General features: G+C 42.9%; 1 protein-coding gene across 1 annotated transcript; it reads left to right on the plus strand.

Moving 5' to 3' along the window:
- Positions 1-21,471, plus strand: fam118b (family with sequence similarity 118 member B). The gene is given in 10 exon segments (XM_078426763.1): positions 1-136; positions 5,551-5,814; positions 8,030-8,062; positions 8,065-8,086; positions 8,779-9,031; positions 11,533-11,760; positions 14,435-14,563; positions 16,699-16,984; positions 19,185-19,247; positions 21,106-21,471. Coding segments are annotated over 9 exon segments (1,086 nt in total). The 5' UTR covers positions 1-136; positions 5,551-5,786; the 3' UTR covers positions 21,150-21,471.
- Positions 21,472-23,051: the final 1,580 nt, after the last annotated feature.

Consider the following 23,051-nt stretch of genomic DNA (forward strand, 5'->3'; position numbering starts at 1 on the left):
TCTGGGAGTTTGACGGCGTCAGTTTTGAGTTGGACGGTTGCGCTTCTCCGGTCTTTCTGAGCCTGCGCGGCCGCCGTGCGGGGCTCCCGGCTACTGCGCACGCTCGCGACGCAGGGACAAGGAGCAGAGAGAGGAGGTGAGAGAGAGAGAGAGAGGGAGGGAGGGGGTGGGAGAGAGAGAGAGAGGGTGGGAGGGAGATAGGGGTGGGGGGAGAAAGAGAGGGGGTGTGGGGAGAGGGGTGGGGGGAGAGAGGGGGTGGGGGGAGAGAGAGGGGTGGGGGGAGAGAGAGGGGTGGGGGAGAGAGAGGGGTGGGGGGAGATAGGGGGGGTGGGGGAGAGAGAGAGAGGGGTGGGGAGAGAGAGAGAGGGGGTGTGGGGGAGGGAGGGGAGAGAGAGAGGGGGTGGGGAGAGAGGGGGGGTGGGGGAGAGAGAGGGGGTGGGGGAGAGAGGGGTGGGGAGGGGGAGAGGGTGAAGGGAGAGTGATGGGGAGGGGAGAGAGAGATGGGAGGGGCAGGAGAGAAAGATGGGAGGGGGAGGGGAGAGAGAGATGGGAGGGGGAGGGGAGAGAGAGGGGGGAGGGGAGAGAGATGGGAGGGGAGGGGAGAGAGAGATGGGGAGGGGAGGGGAGGGAGAGATCGGGAGGTGGGAGGGGAGAGAGTTGGGGAGGGGGAGGGGAGAGAGATGGGGAGGGGGAGGGGAGAGAGATGGGATGGGGAGGGGGCAGGGGAGAAAGAGATGGGGAGGGGGTAGGAGAGAAAGAGATGGGGAGGGGGAGAGAGGGATAGGGGAGTGGGAGATAGGGAGGGAAAGAGAGGGAGGGGCAGAGGGGAGAGAGATGGGGAGGGGAAGAGAGACAGGGAGGGGAAGAGAGATGGGGAGGGGGAGAGAGACGGGGAGGGGGTGAGAGAGATGGGGAGGGGGTGAGAGAGATGGGGAGGGGGCGAGAGACGGGAAGGGGCGAGAAGGACAGGGAGGGAGCGAGGAGGTGAAGGTTGAGGGGAGAGGGAGTGGAAGGGGGAAGGTGCAGAGGAGGGGAGGGGAGAAAGGAGGGAGGGAAACAAGAAAAGAGGGTGAGTGATGAGAGGGGAAGGAAGGAGTGAAGAGGAGGGATGATGGGGAGGGGGTGGAGTGAGGGGTTTGTAGGGGGCGAGCTGGGAGGGACATCTGGGGCCTGCAGGGTTCTGGAGGGAAGTGTGAGTCATGGGAGATGTTGGCCATGAGATTGGGGTGGGGCTGGGTTGGATGGAATGTGGTGTTGAGGAAAGAAAGAAAGCTGTGTGTTCCCACTTTCTGGTTCAGGTTTATTATTGTCAAGTGCACTGAGATACAGTGAAAAGGTTTTGTTGAATGCGTTTAAATCAAACCAGTTAATACTGTACATAAATACAATTAAGCCAAACACAAGTACAAAAAGGAGAGTGAAGGGAAAGATACCAAACCACAAAAAAAAATCACCAGCGCAAATCAAATGTAGTACTCAGCATTATAGCATAACAGTATCGGGACTGTACTTGGGTTGTGGGGGGTTGTTCAGAAGTCTGCGAATGGGAATAAGCTGTTACTGAGTGGCAGTACGCGATTTCAAGCTCCTGTATCTTCTGCCCAACGGGAGTGTGGAGAATGAATGGCCAGTGTGAAAAATGTATTTGATTATGTTGGCTGCTTTCTTGGGACAGTGTGAAATGTGGATGGAATCAATGGTAGGGGGAGTCTGGTCTGAATGATGGACCGGACTACATCCGCAACTCTTTACATTTTCTTGTGGTTTTGGGCAGAACTGTTATCCAACCAAGCTGTGATGGACCCTGAGAGTATGCTTTTCACGAATGCAAGAAGTGATATAAATGGCTTTGCCCTGAGGATGGAGAGAACGTTTGGCTCACTGCCACATGTCCCAAACTAGGCATAAACAAATGCAGATGTTGGAATCTTGAGCAAAACATCGTGCTGGTGGAACTCACCAGGTTGGGTAGCGTCTGTGGAGAAAATAGATCCACACGATGTTTAATAGAAACATAGTAAATAGGTGCAGGAGAAGGCCATTTGGCCCTTTGAGCCAGCACTGCCATTCATTGTGATCATCCACAATCAGTAACCCGTGCCTGGCTTCTCCCCATATCCCTTGATTCTGCTAAGTTTCGAGTCGGTACCCTTCTTCAGACATGATGGTGGTTGGGGGGGGGGGGGGGGGGCAGCGAGAGAAATCTGGAGAAGTGGTGGGGGCTTGATTCCTGACCTGAGCTAGTTCAGCAAAGAGGAAGAGAAGATCAGAGTTTGACAGTGTAAATAAAATGCATGTGGACTACAGCACCCAGTTTGGGATTTAAATCCATTATTTTAGGCGTGGAGGTGAGTGTGGACACTTTGGTGAAAATTGGCTAATGGAATGTTGAAAATAAGATATCTTCTGTATTACGAGGAAAAGAGAATAACAATTTTTGACGTTGATATACAGTGGTAGTTTTCTGAACTGCAGTGAATTATTGAAGTAATTATTGTAAGCGGATTTCAGGTCCTGAAGAAAAAACAAACTGTTGGAGGCACTCAGCAGGTCGGGTGGCATCTGTGGAGGGGGATGGACAGGCAACATTTTGGGTTGGGACCCTTCAGACTTCACATGCTTAGTCTGAAGAAGGATCTCAAACCAAAATATGAATCTATCCATCTGCTTCCATGGATTTATTTTTTTGCTTAAGATTCCAGCATCTGTAGTCTCTTGTGTTTCTCTGATATTGAGGATTAGTTTTAGTTTCAAAATCACAACAATGGAAATTATTGGTTCATTTGTAATAATGTTAATGGTTGCATTGACTAGCTTGTAAAGATACAGAAATTATTCCTACCATGTGGGTATAGTGGGCAAGTGCAATGAAGCCACCAGTAACACGAAAAAGGAATTTGTATTCATTCACCACTTGCAAATTAAGTGGCTGAGTGCATGTAAAATAAACGAGATTATGTGGGAAGTACAATGGGCAGTGTAAATTTACAAATGAACCATTAATCTTGGAGGTAAACAGATAAGAACAAGTTCACAAGTTTTTTTTTACCCAGTTTGCAGATTGCCTGAGGTGGTGCCAGAGTGGAGATGTTGTTCGTGCTGCTTTTATTTGATGTGTGGGATTTATTTCACTCATCTGTTGTGTCCACAGTACAAAAATAATCCTAGAAAATTATCACATGCACCAGCAATCATAATTCATAATACTTCTGCTTACCTTGTAACACATTGGAAGTTCCCACATAGAGAAAACTCAACACATTTATTTTGTTAGATGGGCGAATTTGTTTTGAATATTTTATTACTTGGTCTGGGAAATCTTATTGCTTACAGCTTTAGTTTAGTTTTAGTGACACAGCGTGGGAACAGGTCCTTCAGCCCACCATATCCGCGCCGTCCAGCAATCCCCACACATTCACACTACCCTGCACAGACTGGGGACAATTTACATTGATACCAAGCCAATTAACCTACAAACCTGTACAACTTCGGAGTGTGGTGGAAACCGAAGATCTCGGAAAAAACCCACGCAGGTCACGGGGAGAACATACAAATTGTGTAAAGACAGCACCAGTAGTCAGGATCGAGCCCGCGTCTCTGGCGCTGTAAGGCAGTAGCTCTACTGCTAGATAAACACAAAAAGCTGGAGTAATTCAGCAGGACAGGCAGCATCTCTGGAGAGAAGGAATGGGTGACGTTTTGGGTCGAGACCTTTCTTCAGACTACTCTAGCTCTACTGTGCCACTGTTCAGAAAGGAGTAGATAGGCATTTGTACTCTGTTAATACCAAGGATTTTGGGTGTTCACCACATTTGTGGTTGGGTTGCTTAATGAGATACAAAACAGAATACAAAAGTACATAAATGCATCCACAAGTTCATGAGTTGCTGAATAATAGATCATTTATGCTGTGGAATCCATCAAGCAGTTGTCAAAGTGCTCCTAGACTGCTGACTGGATATCTGGAATAAAATTACTTTGGGATTACTTAATTGATCATCAGAATAAAGATGGTAGCTCTATCATTCTAAATCAAAGGCAACCACCAACTTATTGTAATAAGTTCCAGATATTAGTTGGTAATGTTTCCATGGTTTGTGAAGTTGAGAGGAATGGAACACTGCAAACATCCACACTTATAAGATTTTCAAGGAGGTAATGTCGCTCATAAAACTGTTGAACATAACTGGGTCTAAGACACTGCTGTGAGGATTGTTGCACAGATAGCTTCACGCTAACGAAATGTGTAGGGAGGAACTGCAGATGTTGGTTTACACCAAAGATACACACAAAATGCTGAAGCAATTCAGCGGGACAGGCAGCATCTCTGGAGAGAAGGAATGGGTGACGTTTCGGGTTGAGACCCTTCTTGAATTAATATTTGATAATGCTGAACACAATATAGTAGTATAGTGTCCTCTACTTCAGAAATCAACAGAACTGAATTTTGCAGGCAGCTGTTACTATATTAGAGTACAGATAGTTCCGGCTATAACACCTGTTTCCACAACTTGAATCTGATATAAGTGAATGATGAATTTGTGAATGTACTTGTATTATGTGGGCTAAATTGGTTGTAATATAATTTTAATTGCGAACTACTAAACCATTTAAAGTTCCTTTGGAAAATGACAAGCAGAAAGAAAGGTATCACAAAATGCTGGAGTAACTCAGCAGGTCAGGCAGCATCTCAGGAGAGAAGGAATGGGTGACGTTTTGGGTCGAGACCCTTCTTCAGACTGATGAAAGAAAGAAAGCTGTCTTGGATCTAAACAGTGCAGGGGTAAAAACCCTACACTTCAGTCTGAAGAAGGGTCTCGACCTGAAACGTCACCCATTCCTTCTCTCCTGAGATGCTGCCTAACCTGCTGAGTTACTCCAGCATTTTGTGAATAAATACCTTCGATTTGTACCAGCATCTGCAGTTATTTTCTTACACTAGGGGTAAAAACATTTGTTTCCATGTAATCTCCTTGAAGTTATCCACCATTGTCTCTGAAGAACACTACTAATTAAACCACTGGTGGTCATTGACATTGACAAGCCATCACTTCTATTGATATTTATGCAACGATACTCTATTAAACAATGTAACATACAATCTTTAGAATTTTTAGCTTGATGATTTCTGTCCCTGAAGGACAGAAGGGAAGCTCATGGGTTCTTACCTGTAGTTTTACAGTTGCTGTTACTGGCCTTTTTAGTTAACGGCCTATTATTGCCAACCTGAAAATCATTTGTCCCAAGATGATCTGCTGATGACTACTTTTTATTGCCATGATGGGTGCCCGCTCGATAGTTAACGATGTGCTGAGAAAATCACTGCCAAAATACCACCTTCAGTATCCACCTAATACAATTAATTAAAATATGTTGCTTTTCTGTTTTTAAATCCTGTCAAAATTCTTAACTGTCTGTAACATTTTTAGTTTATATTTAGCAGATTTCTTTCCAACCATTTTCATCAACAGTTTAAGAGGTTTGAACTTTGTAGGCAACCTTCTGTGCCAACTCCTTTTTCTAACAAAGTGTGTTTTCTGTTAAATGTAGAAGTCAATTGGAAATATTTTACTATGGATCACCAAATGCGTACTGGAGATGCAATGTCGTAGCATCAGCGTGTGTTTTAAAATGCACCCATTTGCTACCATTTAAATTTATTGACTTTCAAAGAAGTGACATCGTCATCCTTTATTGTGAAACATCAGCTCCTTAACTCTGGAGCTTCTCAGCGAAGAAGATGGATGGGATGACCTCTCAACCAATGCAAGATGTGAGTGCACAGAATGAAACGCAATCAACCAAAAGGCAAAGGTGGAGTATTCACTTTGAGATACTTTACTTTACAACTAATATTTGAATTTTACACTTCAAGGTTTGTAAAATATAGTGTTAGAGGTAAGAAATATTGTGATTCTTTAATGAATGGCATTTGTTTAGATATCAAAGAGGGTAGCTCACTGTTTTTGGCAGCTTCAGCCATCAAGCAATTAAACTATACAACAAGTTCTGAACTACATAGAAGGGGGCATTGTTTTTATTGTTCTTATCTATATGCTATTATTATTTTAATAGTGTTTTTAATGAACCTTTGTTGTTTACACAGTACTACCTTGTTTACACAGTACTTATCTACATATCTGTTGTGCTGCTGCAAATAAGAATTTCATTGTCATATGTCCTGAAATGGAACAATGAAAGACTGTAGACTCTTGAAAATTAATGAATTGCATTCTTTTAGGTATCAGTTTTGATTGAAAACTACCAAACCAGTGAGCTATTACCCTCTAGATGAAACTTACCAATTGATGACTAATGCACTAATTTGTTCTTTGAGAGAGCAATTTTCAAACTGACCTTGGTTCTTTCCTGTGAATGAAGGAATTGCAGATGCAGGTTTAAACCAAAGATAGAGACAAAAAACTGGGGTAACTCAGCGGGCCTGGCAACATGTCTGGAGAGAAGGAATGGGTGATGTTTTGTGTCGAGACCCTTCTTCAGACTAATGGGAGACTTTTCGGGTCGAGACCCTTCTTCAGATGCTTCCTCTCTGGTTGTCGATTGATCTATGCCTATGATTTAAATTGGCCTCATAATCTGCAAGATAAAACCACATTATACCTATCATCATTTCCTCCCACGTTGGTTATTTCTGATTCAAAGAAATGGAATCTAATTTGGCAGACTTGTGTATCGGCGATGTTTAAGTTGGGCGTTTCCTTGAAACCTGCTTGAGTATTTTGAGAGGAAAGGAGAATGCTGACGTGCTTTTCATCATGTTTAGAGTTATTTTAGCTGTGGTTTGTTGCCTGTCAAGAGAGCGAATGGGTTGTGTGACCCAAAACGTCACCCATTCCTTCTCTCCAGAGATGCTGCCTGACCCGCTGAGTTACTCCAGCATTTTGTGTCTACCTTTGATTTAAACCAGCATCTGCAGTTTTCTTTCCTAGCCATTTTTATACATTTTGGTTTCACCATGTAGAAATTACAGCAGTGTTTATATATCGTCCCCCCATTTCAGGGCACCATAATGTTTGGGACACAGTAATGTCATGTAAATGAAAGTAGTCATATTTAGCATTTTGTTGCATATCCTTTGCATGCAATGATGGCTTGAAGTGTGCGATTCATGGACATCATCAGTTGCTGGGTGTCTTCTCTGGTGATGCTCTGCCAGGCTTGTATTGCAACCATCTTTAGCTTATGCTTGTTTTGAGGGCTAGTCCCCTTCAGTTTTCTCTTCAGCATATAAAAGGCATGCTCAATTGGGTTCAGATCGGGTGATTGACTTGGCCACTCAGGAATTGACCATTTTTTAGCTTTGAATAACTCCTTTGTTGCTTTAGCAGTATGTTTGGGATCATTGTCTTGCTGTAGAATGAACCAGCCAAAGATTTTTGAGGCATTTGTTTGAACTTGAGCAGATAGGATGTGTCTATACACTTCAGAATTCATTATGCTACTACCATCAGCGGTTGTATCATCAATGAAGATAAGTGAGCCAGTACCTATAGCAGCCATACATACCCAGGGCATAACACCCCCACCACCGTGTTTCACAGATGAGGTGGTACGCTTTGGATGTTGGGCAGTTCCTTCTCTCCTCCATACTTTGCTCTTGCCATCACTCTGATATACATTATAAACAGAATGCTGGAAATACTCCGCAGATTCTGTGGAGACAAATGAATGTTTCGAAAACATTCAGAGGGGTCACACACCTGAAAGGTTGCATGCTTCTCACTCTCCAGAAGAGTTTTTATGTTTCCCCACATGTTTTACTCTGATGTTGGTTTGTTACTGAATTTCCTATAATTTTAATGGATTGAAGCATGTTTTTACATTCTAACATAACCACACACCAGTGAAGAACATGAATGAATGCTTAGAGGATATACATGCTGAAAATATATACTCAAATTCTCTTACATTTGTTGCTTTAAAATTTGAATTGATGAAAATTGTGTACTTGGTAGTGTATCTAAGTGGGATTTATTCTGAATATCACATTATTTCATTTCTTGATTAGGCGCCTTACAGCCCACAGATCATAACCATGCTCCCATTTCTTGGACAGCATGTGCTGGTAATAGTTCTGCTGTATTTACACCTCTTCCTGACCCATTTTCATCTCTTGCCGCGGGGCCTTCCATCCCCTTGCGGGGGCTGTGCGTGTCGTTTGCCTCGGTAGGGGTCGAGTTGCCTGTCCGTGGGTGCGGGGGGAAGAGAGTGGAAGTTTTGTTGCCTTCCATCACAGTGAGGGGGTGTTTGGAGTCACTGTGATGGATGTTTGTGTTGGGGTCGTGTGTCCTGTGTTCTTTTCTATTTTGCTGTGTCTTGTGACTGCTGAAATTTCGTTCGGTATTTATACCGAATGACAATAAAGTTCTGTTATACTGTTATACTGTTATATCACCCTCTTTGTCTTGTGCCATAATCAGCCCTTTAGCCATTGAACCACTTTCACTCCATCCCAATATAAACCTTCATGTTTGTTCTTATCTTCTCTGTTCTCCTCATTTGCTTGGCTCCGCGCTTGCTTAACAATTTCCAAGTAGTTAATTTGCTGTTCTGATGAAAGATCATTGACCTGAAATGTGAATCCCTTTTTTTGCCCCTCCACCTGACCAATTGGTTTTGTTATTTTGGCTTTCTAGCATCTGCAGTGCTTCTGTAACTCATTTGGATGTTGAATGTTCAGTCTTGACTTCTAAATTAATTAACTTGTTGGACATCAGCGTGAGCCATTTAAAATAAATGAATAAACTTGTCCAACAGGAAGCTTTTGCCCAGCTTGAAGACAAAGAGAGCTCAGGATTTGGTGCTTGTGATTGGAACGGGAGTGAGTGCTGCTGTGGCTCCACAGGTTCCCGCTCTGAAATCGTGGAAGGGACTGATCCAGGCGTTGCTGGATGCTGCCAATGATTTTGACCTGTTGGAGGATGAAGAGAACAGACAATTCCAGAAGACTCTCCGCGAGGACAAGAACCTAGTGCATGTCGCGCACGATTTGATACAGAAGCTCTCACCAGTAAGTGACATTTTTGCATCACCGTAATTTACACTTTTGTTACAGGATGGATAATTTTGACAACTGAGACAAAGACAAGAAATTCTAGAAATTGCCTTAAATCTTGTGTTAACTGTTTATGGCTGTAGATCAGCGGCATTAGTATTGAACCATGTATGGACCGCTTTGCAAAGTTTCTTCGATTAAAACAGTGGTTCAAAAACGACGTAATTAATGGTGATGTATCCAGACTGAATGGAGACACAAGACTGCAGATGCTGGAATCTTGGGCAAAATGCAAAGTGCCAGAGGAACTCAGCGGGTCAGGCAGCATCTAGGGAGGGAATGAAAAAGTGATGTTTTGGGTTTAGTTGAGTTTTTAGTCCAGAGATACAGCGCCCATTGAGTCTGCACTGACCAATCATCCCTGCACACTAACGCCAGGCGTGGCACCTAGTCTGGGCAAGGCAGCCAATCTCGACCTCATCGGGACTTCCATGGCCAATTTGTCAATTCAGCTGCAAGAGGTCGCTAGGATTTCTGAGAGAAATCCCCCGGCGCCCTGGATGTCTCCCCGAAAATGTGGCACCTAGGCTGGGCACGGCAGCCAATATCAGCCTCATCGGGACTTCCATGGCCGATCGGTGGGTTGAATTTGCAACCTGTGGCCGGGGCTCTGGAACTCCAGCCCAACTGGAGCCAGCACATCTATCCCCACAACCAACTTCCTTGGCCTGCTGGATGAACCAGCAAAGCCCTGGAACCAAGAGTGCCAGAAAATCAGTGATGGAACTGTAATGAGTAAATATTAAATTTAAGTGCAAGATTATATAACTAAATTAATTTAGACAGGGTTAAAATATAAAACACAGCAGAAAAGCCAATTACCACCTTTTTGGGCTGATTATCAATTAATGTGTGACTTTACTTCTAAATGTTATTAGTATGCAGTGACCTATTCACATTATTTCGTAATGTCTGTCTTTACTTTGAAATGCACTAAAAGAGGCTGGAAACTGGTAATTTTGTGTGCACATTTTCAAAAAAATTCCAATATTTTGACCCCCGTTGTAAGCGCTCGGCTCTTTTCCTCTTTTTTTACCTCACTCACATGCCTGTAACACTATCCTACACACAGTGGGGGCAATTTTACAATCATACCAAGCCTAATTAACCTACAGATCTGTACGTCTTTGGAATGTGGGAGGAAACCAGAGCACCCGGAGAAAACAATCACAGGACACCGGGAGAATGACAAACAGCACACAGCACTTGTAGTCAGGATCGAACCCGGGTCTCTGGCACGGTAAGGCAGAAATTCTACTGCTGTGCCACCATGCTGCCCTATCAGGTCCGAAGAAGGGTCTTGACCTGAAACGTCGCCTCTCCACTCCCTCCCCAGATGCTGCCTCACCTGCTGCCTCCACCAGCACTTTGTGGTTTTTACCCCAAATCATTGTTAACCTGGATCTCCCATTTATACAACATGTTTTGTTATAACACCACTAGTTTGTTTTGTGCTTCTAAGAGCAATATTGGTGCGCAGGCATTATTAATAGTGGCACCACTCTTTGTCCCAAATTTAATGTGGATTAACTTCAACAACATCGGTGCTTTGTTTTTGAAAAAACAGATAATTTTAGTTCGGATCAAGTGTAATATAAATGGAGGAATTAGACTATTTGTCATTTTCATAATCCTGATTGTTGCAAAATCGTCTCTAGTTTTCTCACTGTCAAGTTGTGTACTCGGGAGGGGGAATAAATTACATGGAAATTTGGTTTATCATCCGCACACTGTCTCTCGGCAGCAACATTGTATAAAACTAGTTTGCTTTTAATCTTTCCCTGACATCTTGGAGATGAGCGAGTCTGTTTACAATTTGGCTACATTTGATTGTGTTCATTCCAGATTGCATCTGTCCCATTAATCACTGTCTATGTCTATCTTTGCAAAGGCCCTTTATTTAGTCTTCATTTAACTCTTCAATACAGTTGTAAGAATCCTTATGTGCCTTGCTGTAAATTTGATGGCTCGAGCTAAACATCTGCCTTGGCCTAACTCGGACAAGTTTCACTTCTCATCAACACCGGTGCTTTCTGATCTACATTGGCTTCTGGTTCAGCAATGCCTTGATTTAAAAATGCTTGACATGAAAACTCTTTAAAATAAAATTCTGTGGTCTCGACATTCCATATCTCTAATCCATTAATCTACACTTCTGTGTTGTATGTTTTTTGAATGTCTATGATTGTCATTTACGTGAGTATTTGTGCCTTCATTTGCCCGGATATTTTGTTGCCAGGAGGTTTTCTTTTTAAAGTAAGTTTATTTGAATGCATTTGAGCAGAGATCACTCATGCCCACAATGAGCAAAACTAAACATTATGAATGGTGCAAGATTATATTTTATCAATATTAATGCATAATCAATCATATCTCCTTGCTCTTTTGGTTTTGGTAGTCATTCTCTTTCAGATTGTTTTCCAATTCTAAGATATATTTGTTTTCAATCCCTTCAGCGTACCAGCAATGTCCGTTCAAGTTTCTTCAAGGACTGTTTGTATGAGGTTTTCGATGACCTTGAATCCAAGATGGATGAAGTTGGGAAGCACCTCCTGCAATCCGTTTTGGATCTGATGGCGAACGGATCCCTGGTTTTGACCACCAACTTCGACAATCTTCTGGAGATTTACGGGGCTCACCAAGGAAAGCAACTGGAGTCATTAGATCTCTCAGACGAAGAGAAGGTAAAAGAATGGAATGCAGCTTCAATATACGAAAGGATGACACTTTAAACTGGATCACAAGATTGGTGTTGAACCTGGTGGCGATGGGGCATGCCAATGTCTGTATCAATTGCCTGTGGTTTACATAATATTTCTCTAAGCGAAAACCTATTTGCAAAATCTTTCCTCGTGCCATTGCACCTGTCTGAAACATTGGAATGCAGCTATTTTCACATGTTCACAAGTCATGGGAGCAGAATTAGGCCATTTGGCCCATTAAGTCTACTCCACCATTTAATCATGGCTGATCTCTCTTTCCCTCTCGTCCCCATTCTCCTGATTGTCCCCCATAACCCTTGGCACCCTTTCTAATCAAGAATTTTGATTTATGGGGAAGACCAGACACATTCACCTTAATACGTTCTAACCATATAATATACAGCGACCCTGGTTCGATCCTGATTTTGTTTGCTGTCTGTGGCGCTTGCCCATTTTTCCCTGTCACTGCGTGGGTTTCCTCCCACATCCCAAACACACGCAAGTTTGAAGGTTAATTAACCTCTAAGTTGCCCCCAGTGTGTAGGGAGTGGATGAGAAAGTGGGACAACATGGAGCTAGTGTGAATGGGTGGTTGATGGTCAGTGTGGACTCAGTGGGCAGAAGGGCCTGTTTCCATACTGTATCAAACAATTCAATCACTGTAAAAGAAGGAAGCTTAGCTCCCAATCTCCTTCAAACTGGGGACTGGCCTTGCTTTTTGTTTCTGAGGCACAATTAATTACCTGACTACAAAACACCATAATAATATATTTCTGTTTACCTGCTAGACAAGTACTGAGTCTGAAGAAGGGTCTCGACCAGAAACGTCACCCATTCCTTCTCTCCAGAGATGCTGCCTGTCCCGCTGAGTTACTCCAGCATTTTGTGTCTACCAGGAAGATTGATTCCTTCCTTCGTGTTTGTTTCAGTGACCTTGCATTAGCTCAGTCAGGCTTCTCGGGTCTCTCGAATGTTGAGCAATGTTGCCTCTGCAGAATCTTGGAAATTCACTGGAAGAGCAAGTGAACTCGTATCGCCAATATTTGTTTTTAAATCTGAAGTCTGCATTCTTTAGAACAAAATCACAATCAAGTGACAGCCTTCCTTTATGGTGCGCCTTAATTCATCACCCCTCGAAGATCTGTGATGTCTTTGAGAAGATTAGTACACTTCTGTTATTTTTTTTAACTGTTGTGGATGGTCCCTATTGCTTTCTAAGACTTAAGTTTGAACAATGAGGGGTACAAGGGATGTATTTAGATGTAGCTAGATGATTTAGGTGGCATTTCAGATCTGGACCCTTCTTCAGAACTGGTCCCAACCGAAAACATCACACTCCATTTTCCCCAGAAATGCTGCCTGACCCTCTGAATTACTCCAGTATTTTCATAATCATAATCATAGTCATGCTTTATTAGCCAAGTATGTTTTGCAAAATACGAGGAATTTGATTTGCCACACAGTCATACCAATAAAAAGCAACAAAACACATAAAATACATTTTAACGTGAACATCCACCACAGTGAGTCCTCCACATTCCTCACTGTGATGGAAGGCAACAAAAAAAATTAAATCTCTTCCCTTCTTTGCTCTCCCGCGGTCGGGGGCCTCAAGCCTTCCGTTGACGGGACGATCTTGGCTCCCGTAGCCGGCGGTCGGCCCCCCCGCGTCAGGGCGTTCAAGCTCTCGCATCGGGGGGGGATCTCTGCTCCCCTGCGCCGGGCGATCGGACCCCGGGTCGGGGCTAGTCGAACCTTCTGCTACATCGGAGCTTCCCGACATCAGTCTCTACCCGAGACTGCGAGCTCCTTGATGTTGGAGTCCGCAGGCCGCAGTTGGAGCGTTGATCCCAGGTAAGGGATCACAGGCTCCGATGGTAAGTCTAAGACCCCATGGTGGGGTCAGTCTCGAACAAGGCCGCCAGCTCCATGATGTTAGGCCACAGAGTGATCGGAGATACGATCTGGAAACCAATCGCATCTCTGGCAAGGTCAGAGATTGAAAAAAGTTTCCCCCGACCCCCTCTGACTGTTGGAGAGGCTGCCATCGCTGACGGCACCACCCGGTATTTTGTGTTTATCTTTGGTATAAAGCAGCATCTGCAGTTCTTTTTATGTATTAGCTAGGTGATATGGTTTACAATATAAAATTTAAAGGAATGGACAGCAGTCTGTGGAAATCAGATTTGCAATTCCTTGACAAGTACTTGGATGTAGAATTTATTATATAATTTTGGTGAAGCCTCAGCGCCGAAGATCTGGATTTGATCCTGACCTTGGGTTGCAGTCTGTGTGGAGTTTGCACGTTCTCCCTGTGACCGCGTAGGTTTCCTCTGGGTGCTCCAGTTTCCACTCGCGTCCCAAAGGCGTGGGTTTGTAGGTTAATCGGCCTCTAAATTGCCTCTAATTTGTAGTGGATGAAAAAGTGAGATAACATGGAACTAGTGTGAACGGGTGATTGATGGTTGGTGTGGACTCAGTGACCACAGGACCTGTTTCCATACTGTAGCGCTAAACTAAATTAAAATAACTGCAGTTTATTGGAGTATTGGGCAGAAAATTGCACCCCTCAATTGAAGACATGTCTAGCGATGTAATTTGTTATGCAGAATGTATTTGTTGAAACTAATGTCCATTTTTCTTCTGCTTGCGGTAGGTACTAGAATGGGCACAAGAGAAACGAAAGATGAGTGTTTTGCACATTCATGGTGTTTACACTAACCCCAGTGGGATTGTTCTGCATCCTTTGGGTTACCAGAATGTGTTGCGTAATACAGAAGTAATGGTGAGTTTTATTTCTTGTCCAAATATGCCGCTGGGCACATCTGACAAAACAAAATCATACCGTAGAGATTAAACTTCAAAAAGGCAAAAATGGCACCACTTGAATTTGGTTAAATAATATACATTGTCATTGTCTTTAACACAGATTATGTTGATGTAAAATGAAACTTCAATTTCTAAGCGTTTCATAATTACTAGATAAAGTATGTCGTGAGTCAAAGGAATATTGGATTTCAAGGTTGAAGCATAGGTTGAAGCAAAATTCTATTAAAGTCTTTATGATCCATCTTGATCCAGACAATAAAAAGGCCCAATTTTAACAGAACATTTCTCATCGGTATGTAGCAGGAGGTATTCAGTTTTCCTTCATTTTCATGTCCTTTCACCAATAATTTACTTTGCAGGTTTTCAGTAGATTTGGTCATATCTTCCATGAGGACGATATTAAAAGTAAAAATCAGGGTGTTGCAGCACCCTGGCACTGCATAAATGCAAGTAGTTTTCGTTCTTGCAATGGAACAAATAAGAGAACAGTGTGTAAGAAAGAACTGCAGATGCTGGTTTAAAACAAAGGTAGACACAAAATACTGGAGTAACTCAGAAGGGAAGAAGAGAAGAAGGGTCTCGACCCGAAACGTCACCCATTCTTTCTCTCCAGAGATGCTGCCTGTCCCGCTGAGTTACTCCAGCATTTTGTGTCTAAATAAGAAAACCGTTTAAGCTCGGCTATTCCATAACTACAACTCTCATAGAGAGAGCTGGAGCTGCAGCATTAAATTTATAACAACATGAAATCTTTAACTAAAATTTACAGATAGATTTGGTTTGGAGGTATGTTTCCTCTTTCTTCCTCTTTCTACTACCAGCTACGCTGTAAAGACAATCAAATAATCTAGACCAGTATGAAAGATAGAGTAAACAGTTGAGACGCTGCTGTCTGCTTTCATCAACTGAGGTCCCACCTGCTTTCTCAGATACACACAGCAGATCTGTGGCACGATGTGGAAAACGGGTCCTGCCCCAGTAACTTGGTTAATATTTCTGAAAGTTACTCAAAAGCACTAGATAAAAGAATATAATGCAGGTCAGTGCATGAAGTGAGAAGAGACCTACCAGAACGAATAGCAAGCTGCCTAAATAAAGGGTAGGAAGACAAATTTGTTGTATTGATAAAATTATGTAAAGAATAGTATGAAAGGTTTTGTAAAATGTAGTCAGTGGGACAGTCATTTGGGCAGAGTAACCTGTTACTGGACGGCATTTGTGATTGTTTGATTTAGCACTTAGAGCAATCAATTAACAAACAAATTCCAGTTCATGCTGAATAAGCTGTGAAGGGGCCATCTTGAAGCCTGTGGGATATTCCTGTGCAGATTACTGTGTATTGTAATATATCATCAACGTGTTCTTTCAGGTTGAGTAGTGAAACTCCATTGACAACTGAAAGCTTGCAAGGAAGTAAAATTATTATGATTAATCATGTTGCGTGAAGATCATCAGATTTTGAACCAGACGTCCTATGCTTTGTAAATGTATATATATTGGATGAGTGAATTTTGAGATTGTTGGTAGTTTAGTTTAGGTTAGTTTAGAGATACAGCGTTGAAGCAGTCCCTTCAGCCCACCGTGTCCGCACCCACCAGCAAACCCCCCATATCAACACAACCCTACACACTAGGGAGAATTTACACTTATACCAACTATACAAACCCAAGCCAATTAACCTACAAACCAGTACGTCTTAGGAATTTTGGAGGGAACTGAAGATCTCAGAGAAAACCCACGAGGAAAACGTGCAATCTCCTTACAAACAGCACCCGTAGTCGGGATCAACCCGGGTCTCTGGCGCTGCAAGTGCTGTAAGGCAGCAACTCTTACCGCTACACCACCGTGCTGCCTTACACCACTGTGCCCCCGACATGGACCATTGTTATTATTAAAGATGTTGAAGGCCATTTGATCCATGACCTGAAAGGTGATGGTGCCACTAGGTTCTTGTAAGAGCCATAACTTTAAAGAGAGATGGAAAGAATATAAAGTTAACTTTGATTGTATAATTTAGCTTTGTAAGTGGATGTGTCTAACAGCAAGGCATCAGTGCTCCTGTCAATAATCTTTGTGTATTTAATTGCTTAGAGAGAAATTCAGAAGCTGTATGAAAAGAAGGCCTTTGTCTTCCTGGGCTGTGGGCGCACAGTTGAGGACACAACTTTCCAGTCGCTCTTTCTGGAAGCAGTAAGAAACCGGTCTGACCTGGAGCATTTCATGCTCGTGCGTAGAGATGATGTGGATGAGTTTAAAAAGCTTCGTGAAAACATGCTCGATAAAGGTATTAAAGTGATCTCTTACGGGGATGAGTACCACGATCTCCCGGAATACCTTGAGCGGCTGGCGAACGTCATCTGCCAACATGGAAGTCAAGGTATGTTGCCTGGGAAGGTTGTGTCGCATCTGAGAGAACAGCCCAAATGAATTAACATCTTCCTGCTGTAAGGGGAATACATTTTTCAGGAAAATGGTCCATTGTGGAACATTGGACTGCCACAACCTTCAGGATGGGTTAATCTGGGAGAAGAGGCCATCTGATGGTTTAATGGATGTGCTGAAATTGACCATTTGTGAATATCAGACAATCCAAGATTTGAAGTGTAGTAACTGCATCATTTATGCAGGGCATAAGAAATTGAATTGATAAAAGAATCTATCCCTCCGTGTCATTTAGTAAAATTGTGGCGGGCTTTTTTTTAGTTTAATTCCACATTCCTGTATTCCATTTATTTTCTTAATAAACAAAATATCATATCTTGATAAACACTCAACAACTAGCCTTGACGACCCTCAAAGAGAATTACAAAGATCTGCCAGTTTACGTAAAGAAGCTTCTCATCTAAGGCTTGTCTGATCAAACCTCGTCATCTCTGAATCTACAGTGCTAAGTCCCATAAGAATTTTGTCTTCAGGGATCACTGTTCACTAAACTTGAACAGGCCCGGTCTGCTCAATCTCTAACCAGACAAAAAATCTTTCCTCCATCTCGGAAATCAATTTGGTGAGCCTTCATTGTACTCCCTCTATCTCTTACATTCTCATTAAGATAAGAGCACCCTTGTTGTACACTACTCCAGGTGCCATTTATCAAAGCTCTATAATTTCAGTAAGACAACTTGAGTTTTGCACATAAATCCTCTTGCTATAAAGGCCAACATACCGTAATTGGTTGCTGGTAACAAAATTGTAATTTTCAGTGAATTGTATAGAAGGGATCACAGGTCTCTTTGAAAGCCATTTGTTTTGTAGCTTTGCCATTTAAAACTGCTTTCTAAATGAATCTGCCATGTCCTTGCATGTTTGTTTGAACTGTTTGTTCCCCTGCAAAGTCTCTCTGCAACCCCCTCACAAACCACGCTACCATCCAACTTGGTATCATTAACAAGCTAACATATGTTAGGTGCGGCCCCTTCATCCAAATCTAGATTGTGGATAGCTGGAGCCTCCCCACCTGAGAATGCTGATTTACTGCTATTCTGTTTTCTGTCTGGTAATCCATCTTTGATTCTTGCCTGTATTTTTTAATTTAATCATCCAGATGGTGTGAATGTTTCTGGCAAGGTCTGAATTCTGGTTCATGTTTCTGTATACTGAGGAAGCCGTAGGCCAAGTTGAGTCAGCAGAATTCCTTCCCTGGCACCCATTAGTAAATCAGATGGATTTTTAGGACAATCTTATAGTTTTATGGGTAGTTAATGTGATTAACTTTTAGATTCTAAACAATTCAGCTACATGAGTGTAGTCCCTAATTGCCATGATGGCATACAAACCGGAGACACAGCAAGGGTTCATCACCTCTGGATCACGGTCCCGCAAGACTAATAAAATGGACCTACAGATTCTAGTTTGTACCACAGATAGACACAAAGTGCTGGAGTAACTCGGCGAAGATAGACACAAAATGCTGGAGTAACTCAGCGGGACAGGCAGCATCTCTGGAGAGACGGAATGGGTGACGCTTCGGGTCGAGACCCTTCTTCAGACTCAGAAACTCAGCGGTCAGGCAGCATCCCTGGAGAATATGGACAGGTGATGTTTTGGTTTGGGACCCTTCAATGCTAATGTGCCTCCAAGCCCCTGTGCTCTTTCTTTAACAACTTAATATTTTAAACTTTTTCTAATGACTATCAGGTTGCAGAATACAATTAAACTAAATCTCCAAGGCTAGTGTCCTTGAGAGCAACAACTTGGCTAGTAATGTCGGACAGAATTTTATGTCCACCTTGGACAAGTTTATTCCCTCTGAAGGAATGGCTGGAGTCTAGTCCTATGTTGTATTCCTTTCGATATTCCCAACGAATACTGGTATAAACCCTGGGTGTAATGCAGGAAACCAAGCTGATGTGAAAAGTTTGATGCAGCCCTTTTCTGGAGGCTCATTTGAGATATTTATTGAGATAGCTTGGAGATACCTGTAAATCTGCATCTGATCCTATCATATCTGACTTGAGCCTAGTTTAATTCCCAAAATTAACCCTATTACTCACTGCATATGTTATAAATTTTTGGTAGGAACTTCATGTGTAAATTATTGTCTTTGTGTTTTACCAATATACAACCTTTCCCATTCCTAGCTCGGGGAGCATCCAACATTGATGTTACATTAAAGAATGGTCCTTTTACATCAAGTAGTCAAGGCAAGTATAATCATCTTTTATTTGAACCTGTTTTATAATGTAATAATAACAATGCAATAAAAATGAAAACAATGTGAACACATTTTATTTAATGTTATTGAAGGACCTCTGACATGACAATAACACAACTAATCTTGACTCTGGGGTTAGAGTAGCACAGTGGCACTGTTTGTCAAGCTGCCTCACAGTGCCAGAGACCCTTCAATCGTGAGGCCCACCGGAAATTGGAGGAACAGCACCTCATATTTCGCCTGGGCAGCTTGCAGCCCAGCGGTATGAACATCGACTTCTCCAACTTTAGATAGTTCTTCTGTCCCTCTCTTCCCCTCCTCCTTCCCAGATTTCCCTCTATCTTCCTGTCTCCACCTATATCCTTCCTTTGTCCCGCCCCCCTGACATCAGTCTGAAGAAGGGTCTCGACCCGAAACGTCACCCATTCCTTCTCTCCTGAGATGCTGCCTGACCCGCTGAGTTACTCCAGCATTTTGTGAATAAATACCTTCAACAAAGGAACATCATTAGTTACTCTCCAGCCCTACGGCCCTTAACTGCAGCTAGAGAAGACATTATGATCTTCGTCAAGGTTTCTGGGATACATCACCAGGCCCTGAAGATTTATCCATCTTAATGCTCTTCAAGAGCTCCCAACACAACCAGCTCAATCTCAAATTGACCTTGCATATTAGTATTCTCCATACTGATCTCACTGTTTTCCTTGTCTTTCCCCTTGGTGATAACAGGTACAAAGTACTCATTTGGTGCCTCACCTTCATGCGTAGACCCCAAGCTTACTCTTAGCTTTGAGTGGTCCCACCTTCTTCCTGGTTACCCTCTTATTTTTAATATAGGTATAGAAAGCCTTGAGACTTTCTTTAATCCTGCTCGCCAAAGCCATTTCCAGGCCCTTCTAATTGCCCGCTTGAAAAACCCTTCAGTATGTCTTCTCAGAGTCCTGCCTGGACAGTCTCGCTGATCAGTAAGCCTCTCCGCCACCTCTCTTGCTACCACTCTATCACGTCGGAAACATTGAAACCCTAGAACATTGAGCTGCTTGTTGTGTCCCACTTGCAACCACATTTTCACAATGGTTGCATTAATCCCAAGCATTGATCCAGGCTCTAGGTTCATCTACTTCGATGAACAGTGGAATAGGACTCTGCTAGGATGTTGTTAGTGCTTGGCTATGGATGTACAGAGCCATGCACCGTGTGCTGGGAGACAGGATTAGACTGATGTTCTCTTAATAATCAACACAGACATAATGGAATGAATGGCTTCCCGTTGCTGTAAATTTTGATCCTATATGTACATTAGGACAGCTCTTGAATTTAATTTACTAAGATGATCAGATGTAGACTCATAGGATACGAACGTGGGTTTTGGATGAGTTGGTTTAGGATTGTAGAGGTAGGGAGAGAGTTGAGGCTTGGAAGGGGATCACTGTCACAATTTCCTCACAAATCTACAGTTTCAATGAAGAGAATCAATACTGCTGAGAATCAATGTCCTATAGCAGGACTATTCACAAAATGCTGGAGTAACTCAGCCGGTCAGGCAGCATCTCAGGAGAGAAGGAATGGGTGACGTTTCAGGTCGAGACCCTTCTTCAGCAGGACTGGTCAGTTCTGATGCAAATGGAAAAAGCAAGTTATTTAAAGTTGTAAAATTCATTAAGTTGAGAAGGATATATTGCACTCTGTGACACGAGGCATTGTTCCTTAACAGTATAGACCAGAATGGGATTGAGAATCATGGCAGTATACTGCAAACAAGAACCAACTCCTAGCACCCTAAGTAAATGTAGGTAGTGATTGTATTCAGTTGGAAGCATTATTCACTGTCTTTCTCTCATGCCTAGGCCAGAGAATGGAAACAGACGATGAAATAAAACTGGGGAGATGAGTGTTTGCTTAACTTTTTAACATTGTTGGAACACAACCCTGCAGGAATACACAGTAACTGACAGCCACCCAGGAGGCCAATACTTCTTACCATAACTGACATAAATGTACAGTGGACATTGTTTTCTTGGAACTGTACTGACACATTCCCAAGATCACCACATCAAACTTCAACTTGAATTTCATTTTCGCTCAGAGCTGGATTTTATGGACAGCATCAATGAATTCTACCAACTGTGATAACTTGCAATTCAAGTTCATTTTGATCTAGCAACTTTGTACTGTTAGTGACTTCTGTACAGAATATTTTATTAAAAATCATTTAATGATATGACAGTACTGTGATATTTTGCTGCACAACATGGCAAAAAACTTAATATTGAATCAAGGACATTGGTTTGGGGAAGATTAGGCAGGAAATGGTGTTGGGTAAACTGATGGGACTGAAGGCTGATAAATCCCCAGAGCCTGATGGTCTGCATCCCGGGGTACTTAAGGAAGTGGCTCTAGAAATTGTGGACGCATTGGTGATCGTTTTCCAATGTTGAATAGATTCAGGATCAGTTCCTGTGGATTGGAGGGTAGCTAGTGTTATCCCACTTTTTAAGAAAGGAGGGAGAGAGAAAACGGGAAATTATAAACCAGTTAATCTGATATCAGTGGTGGGGAAGATGCTGGAGTCAATTATAAAAGACGAAATTGTGAAGCATTTGGATAGCAGTAACAGGATCGTTCCGAGTCAGCATGGATTTACGAAGGGGAAATCAGGCTTGACTATTCTTCTGGGATTTTTTGAAGATGTAACTAGGAAAATTGACAGGGAAGAGCTGGTGGATGTGTGTACCTCCACTTTCAGAAAGCCTTCGACAAGGTCCCACATAGGAGATTAGTGGGCAAAATTAGAGCACATGGTATTGGGGGTAGGGTACTGACATGGATAGAAAATTGGTTGGCAGACAGAAAGCAAATAGTGGGGATAAATGGGTCCCTTTCAGAATGGCAGGCAGTGACTAGTGGGGTACCGCAAGGCTCGGTGCTGGGACCGCAGCTATTTACAATATACATTCATGACTTGGGTGAAGGGATTAAAAGCACCATTAGCAAATTTGCAGATGATACAAAGCTGGGTGGTAGGGTGAACTGTGAGGAAGATGCTATGAGGTTGCAGGGTGACTTGGACAGGTTGTGTGAGTGGGCGGATGCATGGCAGATGCAGTTTAATGTGGATAAGTGTGAGGTTAACCACTTTGGTGGTAAGAATAGGAAGGCAGATTATTATCTGAATGGTGTCAAGTTAGGAAAAGGGGATGTATAACAAGATCTGGGTGTCCTAGTGCATCAGTCACTGAAAGGAAGCATGCAGGTACAGCAGGCAGTGAAGAAAGCCAATGGAATGTTGGCCTTCATGACAAGGAGTTGAGTATAGGAGCAAAGAGGTCCTTCTGCAGTTGTACAGGGCCCTAGTGAGACTGCACCTGGAGTACTGTGTGCAGTTTTGGTCTCCAAATTTGAGGAAGGATATTCTTGCTGTTGAGGGCGTACAGCATAGGTTTACTAGGTTAATTCCCAGAATGGCGGGACTGTCGTATGTTGAAAGACTGGAGCGACTAGGCTTGTATACACTGGAATTCAGAAGGATGAGAGGGGATCTTATCGAAACATATAAGATTATTAAGGGGTTGGACACATTAGAGGCAGGAAACATGTTCCCAATGTTGGGGGAGTTCAGAACCAGGGGCCACAGTTTAAGAATAAGGGGTAGGCCATTTAGAACAGAGATGAGAAAAAACCTTTTCAGTCAGAGTTGTAAATCTGTGGAATTCTCTGCCTCAGAAGGCATTATAGACAATAGGTGCAGGAGTAGGCCATTCAGCCCTTCGAGCCAGCACCGCCATTCAATGTG

The sequence above is a fragment of the Rhinoraja longicauda genome, chromosome 32 (assembly GCF_053455715.1).
Source record: "Rhinoraja longicauda isolate Sanriku21f chromosome 32, sRhiLon1.1, whole genome shotgun sequence".
Taxonomy (NCBI): domain Eukaryota; kingdom Metazoa; phylum Chordata; class Chondrichthyes; order Rajiformes; family Arhynchobatidae; genus Rhinoraja; species Rhinoraja longicauda.